Source organism: Epinephelus lanceolatus, chromosome 19 (assembly GCF_041903045.1).
Source record: "Epinephelus lanceolatus isolate andai-2023 chromosome 19, ASM4190304v1, whole genome shotgun sequence".
Taxonomy (NCBI): domain Eukaryota; kingdom Metazoa; phylum Chordata; class Actinopteri; order Perciformes; family Serranidae; genus Epinephelus; species Epinephelus lanceolatus.
Window position 1 is genome coordinate 25,180,125 of NC_135752.1, and position 13,507 is coordinate 25,193,631.

Here is a 13,507-nt window from a genome sequence, read left to right on the forward strand (position 1 = left end):
ACGCACACACGCACATTATGTCATTCAGGCTGAAGATGAAAGACATTAAATTAAAAGGCTCTGCATGAGTCTACCCTCTCTCCACAAATCTTTCTCTCCCTTTTCTCTGTCTACCCTGACTATCACAGTCACCAACTCTGAGATGGCGATGTGAATTCTGGAGAAAAATATAATAGGCCCCTAATAAGATAACACTCAATAACAGTTATACTTATTCTTAAGGTTCCACCAAGCAATTTCACAGGTTGGTGGCCTCAAATGGCAGCAGAGAGATAAATGCTGCGGACTTCAATACCCTGGAATTATGTAGTGCGATGTCAATAAACTCTTCTGGGTGGCAGGACTGCTCTGTGATACAGACACAATGATGGATTTGTGATTGGCCTATAACAGAGGCACCTCTCATATATATATGAGGGGTACTCGAGGTGCACACTTCCCCTTACTAAGAGGATTTCAACTATCTATTACTCTATTACTCAAGGTAGCTAATTCACATAAAGGCCAGTAGTGATGCCATTACTTGAGTTTGTTCAAACAGAATGTAAACTTATTTTAGAGAATGTAATAATGTCAAATACTACGTAACACTCAAGGTAATAAATAACCGCTATTCCTGTTTCCTGCCCATTTCAGCACCTGCTTCTGCCATGTCAAAATTCCACTTTTTATTATCCATTTTTGACAGATTTGTACACCAAAAGCAAGTCCACAAAGGGAATAAACAAACTGATGAATAATCATTTTTAATTTGCTTACAAACATCTTGAGAAACGAAGATTATTCCACCCAAATTTTCTCACAGTCAATAACCATAAAAGGAATAGGCTGAAGCTCCAGGCTTATTTTTGCCTGTGCTATATCAACTAAAGGGTAACCCAGAATATCAAAAATAAAAAAGAAAGGAAATAATAAATTACTGATTAAATACAATATACTCTAAATTAAAATCCTCAATTCTTTTACATTTAAATCATTTTTCATTATATCCACTCCATAGTTTGAATCCCAAAACTGGAACACATCTAATTATAATTATAAATTATAATTACCTTTTCTGAATTAAAGAATTGAATATAGACAGAAAGGCTTTTGTTCACAACTCGAAAAAAATATGTCCAATGTTTTTAAATACACAATGTCTGGAAATGTTTTTTTGTTTCTTTGTATTTAATAGGGACAATGCAGTTAACATAGTTTCATTACAAAGCATGAACCTGATGTGCTGCATATAGAGTTATAGCTACAGCTAATTTTCAACCCCTGTCCCTATATACAAATACCCTATACAAATAATCCTATACAAATACAACTTAGCCTACAAAATTAAGTTCAAAATCATGACAACTTTATACAAAAATAGAATAAATATAATATTACAAACCAATACAATATACAAAATACCCTATATAAATAATCATATACAATATAACTTAACCTACAAAATTGAATTCAAAATCATCACAACTCTATACAACAATAGTTCAGGTGTAGGATGCTATAAACACTGATTAGTAGATTCATTTTAATCAGCTTTATGTATTATTCTAAGAGCTTTTTTTCTTTGAAGTTTATTATAGGGTCTATATTTGTTTTTATATACAATTCCCCAAATTTCAGCACAGTAGACATATATGGAATGGGGGAAGCTGCCTTTCTTATTCAACTAAGTATGTGCGTCTGTGTAATATTGTCAATATGATGAAACATATGAATTCCAGTTTGATTGTGCCTCAGTGTTTAATAGAGTTCAAACCCAGATGTGATGATATATAGACTGTGTTTATGATTTCTCCTTATTAGTACAGTGGAAACCACTTATAGTAATCATGTCTGTCTGGGTCAAATCAGTGACTATAAGCATATTATTATCATAACAGTTTTTTTCATTACTTGTGCAAATTACCATCTAATTTGTATATTTATAACTTGAACACAAAGTAATGAAATGGACAGCTTTGCTATTTACTACGTGCTGTTTACCGTGCCAGCTTCAGCAGCCTCTCTGTGCCGTTTCTTAAACACAATGTTCTCTCTCTTTTTAAATCGCTCAAACCAGCCCATGAAATCTTTGAAATTGTCCTCTCCTAGACTTGCTGCCAATCCTGCTGTCTTTCCCCTCACCGAGGGCCCGCTCAAGGGGGGCATTACACAATCAGGCATTATCAAGCCACTTGACGAGGGCGGCTTCAACTACAGGTGCTTTCCCCCGTGCACATTTGCTTTCTGTGTTCATCACTTGCAGCATGACTAGCAGCTATAAGCTCCGAGGAGACTATGTTTCTCATCCAGAGAAAATTACTTTTTTCCCTGACATGATTTCAAGGGGGGGCAGCACCAGCTGGAGGCCACCTTTATCTTGTTTTTTTTTTGTTTGTTTTTTTTCCATATGTTGTCATGTATGAAAATACCCAAAGTAAGCAGTGTTAGACTGCTTGATTACTATAAGCAAATTATTTCAACTGCATTTATGTAGGAACTAAGTCCCAAACTTTTTGATCCCCAGAAGCATTTTTGGGCAAAGTCTGATTACAGATTACAGCCTAGCTCAAGAACAAAATATCTCAACAACTAAATGGATTGCTATGAAATTTTGTACAGACATTAATGGTTGAGCAGTGGATCAAAAATTAAGTTTGTCAAATTCTTTGGTTTATGAATTAACATGAAAGCTCAGGTCTTTCCAATCGGTCTCCACTGTACTTTGTGTTTAGTGCTAATTAGCAAATGTTAGCATGCTAACATGCAAAACTAAGATATTGAACATAGTAAGCATTAGCATATTATCAATGTCACTGTCAGCATGTTAGCACACTACCATTTGCATTGAGCTCAAAGCACCGCTGTGCCTAAGTACAGCCTCGCTGAGCTGCTTGCACGGCTGTAGACTCTTGCAATCAGTCCAGTAACACAGAAATAGATTATAATCTTGTTCCTCATTAGGCACATAGCCCCGGTGTCCCCGTAGCTGGATATGATGAATGTCGCAGATTATCTATTGTCACCTCTCATCGTAAAAAGCTCAGCCCTGCCATTAAGGTTTTTCTGTAAATATTTTCAGGATCTCCCTGAGCAGGTCAGAACATTATGTGAAAATCAAAGGAAACAAAATAGACGCAGAAATTATTAATTTTATAGTATTTTAAAAGGAAAAGATGGTAAAAAGAGAAGATTGGAAATGGTGAAGGAATTGGTCGACATGAATTACCTGATGAATACTCAATAAGACAAATCAAAGTATCTCATAAGTGCCAAAGGATCAAGAGAATAAAACCTGATTGTCTATCCGGTATGCCTTGCCATTGCTGTTAGCAGCTTTATGTTATTACTTCTATGGTCCCAGAGCTACCGCTTGGACTATAACACACCAGTGCCTATGGATGCAGCTGTGGTATTTCTCAACGCTTACTAACAACTGTGAGCTATGGCTATAATTACCACTTTGATGGACCCCTGCTGCTGAGTTATGACCATGGCTACACTTCATATTCTCATTACCGACCGCCTTCAACTTTGAATATGGCTCTGCAGGTTTTAAAATAACCCTCACTAGGTTGGGAGTGCTTGGCGACACCATGCAGATCTCACAAAAAACAAAATGTAAGGAGCATGATGCCAGTGTGGACTTACAGCTTTGACGGATTTTCATGGTAATTAAGTGTGTTCGTGTTCCTACATCGCTCATTCTTGTACTCACTTCATTGACTCCATTAGAAAGTTGACAGGTCTAAAGAGATGGATGAGAGCTGGTGATTGTTCAATCCTGCATTTATCCAGTAAAACCCACCCACTGTATCATAGATGCTGAAAGAAAAGATGCAATCTTCCTCTTCATGTTTGCTTCTTGTTTTCTTTGTTTCCTCTTCGTTATCCTCATCTTCCTTCCCATCTTTTCTCCTCCTCCACTCCAGCTCACTACACCTATCCGTTTGAGTTATCAGTCAGGCTGCTAATGACTGCCAGGCTGTCTGCTGTGATAATGGGCTAACAATATGAGATAATGAGCTAACAGTGGGCTGTTACACAACTGGGCTGTAACATACTTGGCTGAGTGCAGTGTGCCGTATGGGCGTGTGTGTAAGAGAAAGAGAAAAAGAGGTAAGCAGGAGTTAAATTGGGGATTAAGGGCTCAGCCCTGGCACAAAGACTCCCAGACATCATCACAAAAATAATTTACTTATATTTCTATTGCGGAAAAACACATTACTTGAATCCGAGTCCCTAAAATGAATGGCTGCTAGGCTTAGCCCCTTATCTTTCCCTCTCCCTCTATGAAATAACTGACTCTCACCACCTACTCTGCACATTTTCTGAGCACAATGATGTGATTGATGTGTGTGAGCAAGCAGAGGAGTGTAAAGCGCCAGTCAGACCGACATTGTCAATCGTGCTGAGGTGAGTTAAATCAGGAGTGAGTGGGCAAGCTTTTGCTTCTTACTGTAAGTTAAAATGATATTCTAAATAAGCAACGCCTACATAATGGTGTAGACCTTTGCTAGATGAGGGACTCCAGTGACGAGTCACATTTTAAATGCTGCAGGTACTAATCGTCTACTGAATACTTACTTTGACTACTGTTATAAAAGTTCTATTCAGACATTCAAATGCTCAAACATCTTAGTTAAGACCTGGATACACAGTCTACAGTTTGCTTTTGTGCTCCTTGTTTATCACACCACAGTGGTGGATAAGGTACACCTATCTTTCACTTGAGTAAGAGTAGCGATACCACAGTGTAGAAACACTCTCTGTGTGTTCCAATACCCACACTACCATACTTTATAGTATACCAGAAAAAGATTTAGTATGTCCCAATGCATAGTAGGTGAAATGCAGTATGCCAAAAATACCAGGATGTTCTACTACATCTGGTCTGATTTTGCAGTATGCAAGCCAGCATGCTTTTCTAGTTTGTCTGACCCACAATCCTCTGCACACCGGACAATACGTCACCATCAACTACGCCGCAAACAGATGACAGCTGACTGACAGCTGATTGACAGCTGTCAGAAGTCGCAGTGACGGATGTCAGTGCATTCAAGTAACTGATGACCAGCTGAATAGTAATAATAGGAATATTGATTGTGTAAGTGAACAAAATAATTATTCCAAACAACAAAAGGACAAAATTATAAAAGTAACAATGACAGAGAACTTCAGATGTAATGTAAGTGTCATAAATGTACTACGTTAGAATCTACAATCTGTGCAGTTATAACTTTAAAGTTAAACTACATACATTATACTACATTACTACATCATATCATAAATTCATCTTGTATTTTGTTTGTAAAATATTAATCTCTAAAGTAACTCCAGAGGTCAGACTAATGTAGTAGTGTAAAAAGTACAATATTTCTTTCTGAGGTGTAGTGAAGTAGAAGTATAAAGTAGCACAAAATTGAAATACTTGCATAAAGTATAAATACCTCAAAATTGTTGTACTATTGACATCAGGCACTTGGTAGACCCAGGCCACCAAACGATGATGAGAGTCCAAAGGAAATCAGGAGCGCAAAAGAGGGTCTACTAGGGCCAGAATCAAAGATCCACCTTGGAACACGTAATGTCCGAACCATGTACGAGACCATGGAGACAGCATCCTCAGAAGAAAAGATACCACCTGGACTGTTACTGCACTGGCTCCGGCGCCAAGTGCTGCATGGTGGATCTGTCATCCTCGATTTAGGAGAATACCCACACATATGGCGTAGCCATCATAATCTCAACGGAGGACCTCAAAATTGCACATTTGTTACTCACTGCAACACAACTATTTTAGCGATTTTTTTGGTTAAGGTTAAAGAGAAAAAAAAAATCTGCTTTGCTGTCAGCCATTCCACTTTGTTGAGTAACAACCCACATTTCATCCAGTTCACTGTGGCATGTGCACAGACTCAAAGACCATACAGTGCTGTTTGACAAGAGCAAGACTGACAAGTAAGTGAACTCTGATAACCAAGTTACTCTTGCAATGATTGCAATCTCAATGTGAGTAACATAACCTGATTATGTTAGCATGACAGCTGCCTTATTATGACTCTAATTAGTGTCAATGCTGTATATCATTCACTTATCTTACTCTTACATATGAACAAACTGTATTAAAACTCCAAAAACATAAAATCTAATAGGACTAATTTGGGATCTTGGAGGGGTGGTGCTGCTAAAAAAGCACTGTCAAAACCAATCACAGATATAGAACATCTTTTGTGAACTTGATTAATAATAGAATTGAGTTATTTTTGTGTGCCTTGATGTAAAAGAGAGAGTAACTTCATATATTGGACTACTGAAACATCAATAAACCATTTTATTTATACCCTGCCTTCCTGGCTGTACAATGTAATAATTCAAATTAAAATATTGATGCAATATGTATGTTACAGTGATATAAATAGTTGTACTTCTCTTTAATCTGACTGATGTGGTGGATCAGAACACTAGCATTTAATATGGCTGTCAGATTGCATCTGACTCATTAGCTGTTTTGCGCATTATCTCCATTCTGTCAGCCCCGTTCACCCATATAATCTAATGAAGCAGAGAGACCATGAAATATTAGATGATAAAAATAATTTTCCCAAACCAAGCAGTGAGGGAACCGCTGTGCAAGTGCTACAGCATCCGCTGAAAAAGACAGAAGCAGAAAGCACGCCCAGAGAATTACAGAGGCGGCCAATCTATGCAGAATATCAACGCTTTGTTGTGGCGCTTTGCTGAAAATCTGCACCATATGGAAATCTCTCTGGATCTGAAGCCAGCACACAGTCCACAACTGTTCCAGCACAGCATTTCTACAAATCTGAGTGCTGTGAATACAAAAGGTGCTTTACTGGACTGAAGACAAACCTGTCTTATATCAGAGTGGAGAGAGCTGACGGGAGCACCGTGTATGATTGGCAGCGGTACAAAGACGAGTAAGAAAGTTAAAGCCCACCAGGAGGGAGGCAATGCATACATGCCTGTGTGTATGTGCATATATATTGTGTCAATGTGTGCGTTGGCTCCCCTGATTTCAAAAATTATGCGTGTATTCATATTCTGCACACACACACCAGCTTATGGCAGCTCATTGTTGAATCAGCCCTGATAGCTTGTGTGAATCAGCACAGACCAACCATGTTTTGCTGCCTCCCCCTCTGCTGTCTAACACAATATGCTATGGTTTCTCAGGTGGTCATGGATCCATATTATTCTATCATGGGGGAAAACTAAAAAACATCTCTCTGTAACAAAGCCTTTGGTCTTTGGGAGTCATACATATGACTTTCTTCTTTCACCACCTGTAGGCTTGAAAGGTGGCTTTACAAAGTTTGCATCATGCTTCTTGTGGAGGATGGCAACTTCTCTCAGCTTGGATTCAGAGCAGTTGAACTTGATTCCAACAGAGAGCCAGAGTCATGGCAAAAAGCCTTTCAAAACCAAGTTTTCTAATCCATAGAAACCTCTCAAAGCACTCCTGCAGCATTATCCACTTCTCTGCTGCTGATCGTCATGTTTAGAGTATCTCAAACAATCCGCTCTTTTTCAATAGATAACTGAATGCACTGCTTCTGAAGGAGCTTTTGAGAATGTGCAGACAGTGATGTGAGAAGGTAGAAGTGTGTTGAGTTGAACTGTATAGAGGCTGAGAGGCTCTGAACATAGACAGACTGTACAAAGGACAATTGGTTTATGTTGTACCAGTGCCTTGAGAAGTTTCAATGATTTTTACTACGTTTTCATGCTTTGCTTTTGCAGTGGCCATGGGTAAAACTATATACATATAGAACTTAATATAACTTTAGACTTCAGTTAATAGCCTGGGCTTTTATTTGCTTCGATCGCTTAACACAACTTGGAATGGGCATCTTTATGAAACAAAAATTATTGTTATATTATTGTTTGTTGACCTTGAAGATGGCCCAAAGGCTCAAAATAAAAGAAATGCATATGGAGCCGCGACACTTTTTTCCTACAATCAAGTCCAGTGATCAACACCTCGTCATAATTCTTGATGTGTGTTAGTTTTATATTTTTAACATTTTTAAACAATCATTTCATTCCTTTCACACAAAACTTTTGCTCTGCAAAGATGAGAATACTATCAAATTGTCTTGTATACAAATAAGGTAATCGAATAATATACCAATTAAGAAATGACATTAGTTGTTTTTTTTTCTTTTAAAATTTATGTCTATTATATTTCATAATAATAAATTGTTAATTGCTTCTGAATTTTCACTGTCTTTGTAATTGTAACCGTGCTTTGGCAACACATATGAAATGCCATGCCAATAAAGCTTATTGAATTGAACTTAATTGAACTTAATTGAATTGAATTGAATTGAATTGAATTGAACTGAATTGAATTGAGGGATACCCAGCTACAGCACAGTCTACGCTTGGCAGGCTTCACATGACAATATTCACACACTAGACTCATTTTTATGAAAAACCTTTTTGGTTCTTTTGATCGATGGACCTAAACGAATATAGATAATCCATGAATGGACAAGTGTTCAGACTTAATGTCAGCTTCAGTCACTACTTTTTTCATTCCTCTTGATTACCATGTTGGCAAATCTGAATAAATTATACTTTGATGCCCATGGTTTCCTTAAAATGAACTGGACATTTGGATTAAGGAGAATCTAACCATGCTAATGATGCTTAGCATGTCCATATTGACAACAGTTTAACACTGATATATGTAGCCAACGATCTGGTGGGCTTTAAGAGGTTTAACATATCGATGGGGTGTCTACAGGTATAAGGCAGTTAAATTTAATGCTTTTAGACCCTTTCAGGACACCTTTTAACCAAATTTAGGACAGATTTTTGGACAAATCATGCTTTACTCAGTTAATCATTGCAGGCAAGTATTATATCTGTGGTCTTGTGCAGAGATAAGTGTTATGTAGGAATATGGCTATTAGAGTGAGTAAAGTCAATCTACATTTTGCCAACAGGGAAGTGCAAGTATTAAGTAAAATTACAGTATTGTAGTTTTTTAAAGATTTGTAACATTAGAAAAGTGGACATTTCCATAGAAAGGCTTCACTCACTTTCACAAAAAGAAATTTAAAAATGGACAGATTAAATTAGATAAAATGTTTGTAGCAATTAAGACCTCACAAATTCAAATTTAAGACTATTTAATGACTTTTAAGACCTTATTGGTGTAACATTGAATTTAAGATGTTTTAAGACTTTTTAAGGACCTGTAGACACCCTTATCCAAAGAACTTCTACAAAAATTCACTGCTTTGTAGCATCAATGGCAACCATATGTAATGTAATCATGAGCTAGTAATTTTTGTATAACCCATGTAATTGGGAAGGCTGCAAACATGAGAACAATGTGCTGACGGGAGTAAAGAAGAAAGTGGTATAAAGAACAACAGTCCGTGTAAGGAAGCAGGCTGGACAATGCAGGACTTTCCCCCAGGAGACCAGTGTATGGAACAATGTGAAAGCAAGTAAACTTTGAGTAATTTTAAAGTACTTCATTCACTTCAGTACATGTTTCTTTTGTTAAACCTGACTTTACTTGCCTAAACCTAACCCACGTAACTTTACGGTAGGTACATAAAATAGTTTGTAAGGTGCTAATTGTTAAGATATCATAAATCACTGTATGAGAGTACATTGGTTTATTTGTCAAATCATGTAGCCACACCCAGCTAGCACAAGGGATTCACTGTTTTATTGGGCTCAGCTTTTAATTAAAATTTTTACGGTAGACATTTTCAGCAGAATATTCCTTGAATTGCAGTAGCATAACATGGACTTCGAATGGATCCAATTAATCTATAGAAAAATCTTTTCATGAACTTTCTGTACCTTGATGCATTAATGAGGGGATTTTGTGGGAAGTAGCTATTTTTAATCACTTAAAGCAACATTCTGTTTTATACATTTAATGAGGCATCTGAGTCTTTGTGCATCCTCTGAGAGGAAAGACTTGTTTGTTGTTTATTAAAGGTCTCTCTAATCAGCTTGCCACTTTTACAAAATGCCCTTTCTTTGAGCCAGAATTGATCCGGAGAGCAAAAGATTTCCGGCTTGAGGAAGAGTCCTCTAATCTAATCTATCAAAGGATGCACAGATGGGGGGGGGGGGGGGGGGATTTCTGTTTTTTTTTTTTTTTTTTTTTTGCTGACTGCACTGCACTGATGTGATGTACTGGACTGAGTCTGTGTAGAACTGCATTAGGCTCAGATAAACAGATCTGATATGGAACAAATAAATTATGCTGAAACACAAATTACACTAAACAAACTTGACTGGATGATTCTCCTTTATATAATCAACTCTGGAGTGTTTAAACAATATGACCATGGTTTGTTTTCAATGTACATGTTTGTTCATGTACATTTTCACCACATCCTTTCATAGTTCAGTGTGACCTACTGCACATATTCAGCTCTTTGTTTTCATCTGTAAACTACAGCATCATCATGGTATCAACATTATGTCTATTAAATTGTATATTTTGTTGCTCCTACCTCCAGGACAGATGCCTCTTATTCCATTTATTCTGAAGAGTTGGGCTTCGTTTCCTGCGGCCCACTGTTGACTCGGCATCAGACACATCTGGCAGAGAACATCTGGGTGTTGTCATCAGGCCCAGTGTGGCTTGGTCTACCGAGCAGAGGACAGAGGGCGAGAGGAGGGTATAGTTCATGGTTTGTATTGAATTGTATGTATTGCATTATATCATTCATTCTTTTATATATTTTACCAACCGTCCCACATGATTCCCCCAGACAAACACAGCCACATACCTAAGACTCCCGTCTCCTTCAGCCCTCCAAACTTCTGCATGGCTTTGATGGCCTTGGTCAGGGCCTCCTTGGTCTGAAGTTGACCAGTCACTGGGTCAGGGGGCGGAAGGTAGCCAAACTTACTCAGCCAGTCCTGGAAGGGAAACAGTAGACACAGAGTGTCAAGAGTCATCCAAAGCATTTCAAGGACTTTAGGTATCCCAAAGCAGCTGAGAGGGTCTGACACCTGTTCGTGTTTACTGTCTGTGGATACTGTGTGTCTGTCTACATTCAGGCTCTGTGAAAGCTTCACCAAAGAACTGTGTATGTTGAAAATGATTATTTGCAAGCATGTCATTCTGCATCTTCTGAGGTAACTACAGTACTGAAGGCATTATCTGATGGTGACAGTAACGACAGGAAACTGAGCCAGAGGGAGGACATGCAAGACGTTGAGATTACATGTTATGCAGTTTAGACCATGAGGGAGGCCACATCTCTAGCGGTTTCTTTTTATACGTCACGCTTTTCCCTCTCCTTTGTTGTTATGCTAACAACTACACATGGTAAGGGACATTTGAGTCGCTAGCCACGAGGCACAGAGTCCTGAGGATGGAGTGCAACGCTTTTATCAGGAATACAGACAGATTTGAATTTCATACAAATGTCATACTGATATTAGTGTCATGATAACTGTGATATAAATGTTCTACATGTGTATGACATGTGCTCAAAGAATGGCTGAGTAGGTTCACAAAAGAAGCCATGTATAAAAAGGTTAGAACTGCAACTCCATTTCTATTAGAGACCAATAAAGTTGCTGCCAATCAAAGCAGCCCAGCTCACAGTGATGGTACGTGTAAGATCTGACTGATGGATACAGCCGAGCTGCGACTCTTTTCTCTCTTGCCTTTTCTCCCCTGATATCTTTCTTTGTCTTTTTTCTCTCTTCCCCTCATCTGTCTCCACCCAACTAAAGCCTCCTCTTCCCTCCTCATCATCTGGCAGCCAATAAGGTGGTGACACAGAGCGATAGATAGCGAGGCATCCCCTCTGTATTGACAACGCTGGGAAAATCCCATTAACTGAATGATTTAGCACCAGTGAAGCTCTCTGTTGGCTGATATTTGCCTCTTCATCCTTGGCTTCGCCATTGCCGCAGAGGGCTTGGGAAAAGTTTCCAGGGGAATTTAATTGACCCTTAGTACCATCGGGCAATGATTTCCGGAAAGAGTTTCAAACTGGTTGCCAGGGGTGAGTGGAGAGGTCAAATAATTTAAAAGAAAGCAGGGAAGTTAAATTGACTCTATGAATCAAAAGAGAACTTAAATGACACGGTTTTTGAAACGTTTGACGACGTAGATTTCAGTTGTTTTTGTCTTTCAGCAACATCACTAAAAAGAGGTCAGATGGGTGGTCAGACAGTTGTATTTGTTTTGAATAAAATCCCAGGGTGGCCAAACTTATGTGGAAGAAAAACGGTAAACGCAAACATCAGGCAAACAGTTTTGTAACAAAGAGAAGCCATCAGTGGCTGTAAGTTTGCAATCAGTCACATTACCCATGTTTAGTGGAAAGGCGTCAATAGATAACATCAACAACACTGACTGTTGACAACAGTCAACAATATCATACATAGAGATAAAAGAATGAAGATGTAAAGATTAAAAACTGCCTAGTGACAATCATAAACATAGCCCAAAAATGTATGTTCCTAAGAATAAATGCGCAAGTCCTTATTGTTGAATTGCATTCTTTAAAAAATATATACATATCCAAATTTCGGAAATATGCATTTTCAATCTTCAAATACATATGAAAATGAACCTGTAGGGGTACGTTTACATGGAGAGCGAGCATCAATACACAATTCAGAAACTTAAATTCAACAAGGCCTCTAAAATGTCACAGGGTAAAAATTACACGAAAATATACAAGAGCAGTCAAATGACCCTATCAAGACTGCATCCTATGAATTAAGTTGGTTCTTATGAACAAAAAAAAGACAATCTTACATCATTTGTGGGTGAACCTTTAGTCATTCATTCACTCAGTCATAACCGCCTACCCTGTTGGGGGTCATGGGGAAAAAAGGCAGGGTACACCCTGGACAGGTCGCCAGACTATCACAGGGCTGACACATAGAGACAGACAACCATTCACACTCACATTCACACTTACGGACAATTTAGGGTCACCAATTACCCTGCATGTCTTTGGACTGTGGGAGGAAGCTGGAGTACCTGGAGAAAACCCACGCTGACATGGGAAGATCATGCAAACTCCACACAGAAGGGCTCCCCCACCCCAATAAAGTTATGGGCTTTATGTAACTTAAATTGATAAAATGGTTGCTGCATGAGCTGCCACCCATATTACCTGCTGGTCATTGGTCCAAACTGCCACACAGGAAGTGGGAGCCTCCAATGGCCTTTATAGTAGAGGGAAGTCAAGACTGTACCATTTTGAGCAGGGTGCAGAGGGGGTAAGTGCCCTAAACACATTATATTGTTAATATTTTTGTGTTAGGGTGATAATTAATGATTCGGGGTTTTTTTGTCTGTTTAAAAGCACGGGGTAGAAACTCCAAAGAGCAGTTCATTGTTGGAGGTGAAATCGTTTCAGTTCAGAGGTATGTTCATGTTGCACCTTCAAAATGAACTGCCAAAAAAACCATGTCCATCTTTTGTTGCAACTTTTATTTAACAAAAATTCCTCAGTTCAGTACAAGCATATTTTTCTTCAGCCTGCATACC

The 13,507-nt window shown here is 38.4% G+C and overlaps 1 protein-coding gene across 1 annotated transcript in view; it reads right to left on the reverse strand.

Annotated features, from left to right (window-relative positions):
- Positions 1-13,507, reverse strand: part of LOC117269380 (matrix metalloproteinase-17-like) — a 114,197-nt gene that overhangs the window by 62,335 nt on the left and 38,355 nt on the right. Inside the window, exons 2-3 of the mRNA XM_033646351.2 lie at positions 10,773-10,905; positions 10,494-10,629 (exon numbers count right to left, since the gene is read on the reverse strand). Coding sequence (XP_033502242.2) covers positions 10,494-10,629; positions 10,773-10,905 — 269 coding nt within the window. The remainder of the gene's footprint in view (positions 1-10,493; positions 10,630-10,772; positions 10,906-13,507) is intronic.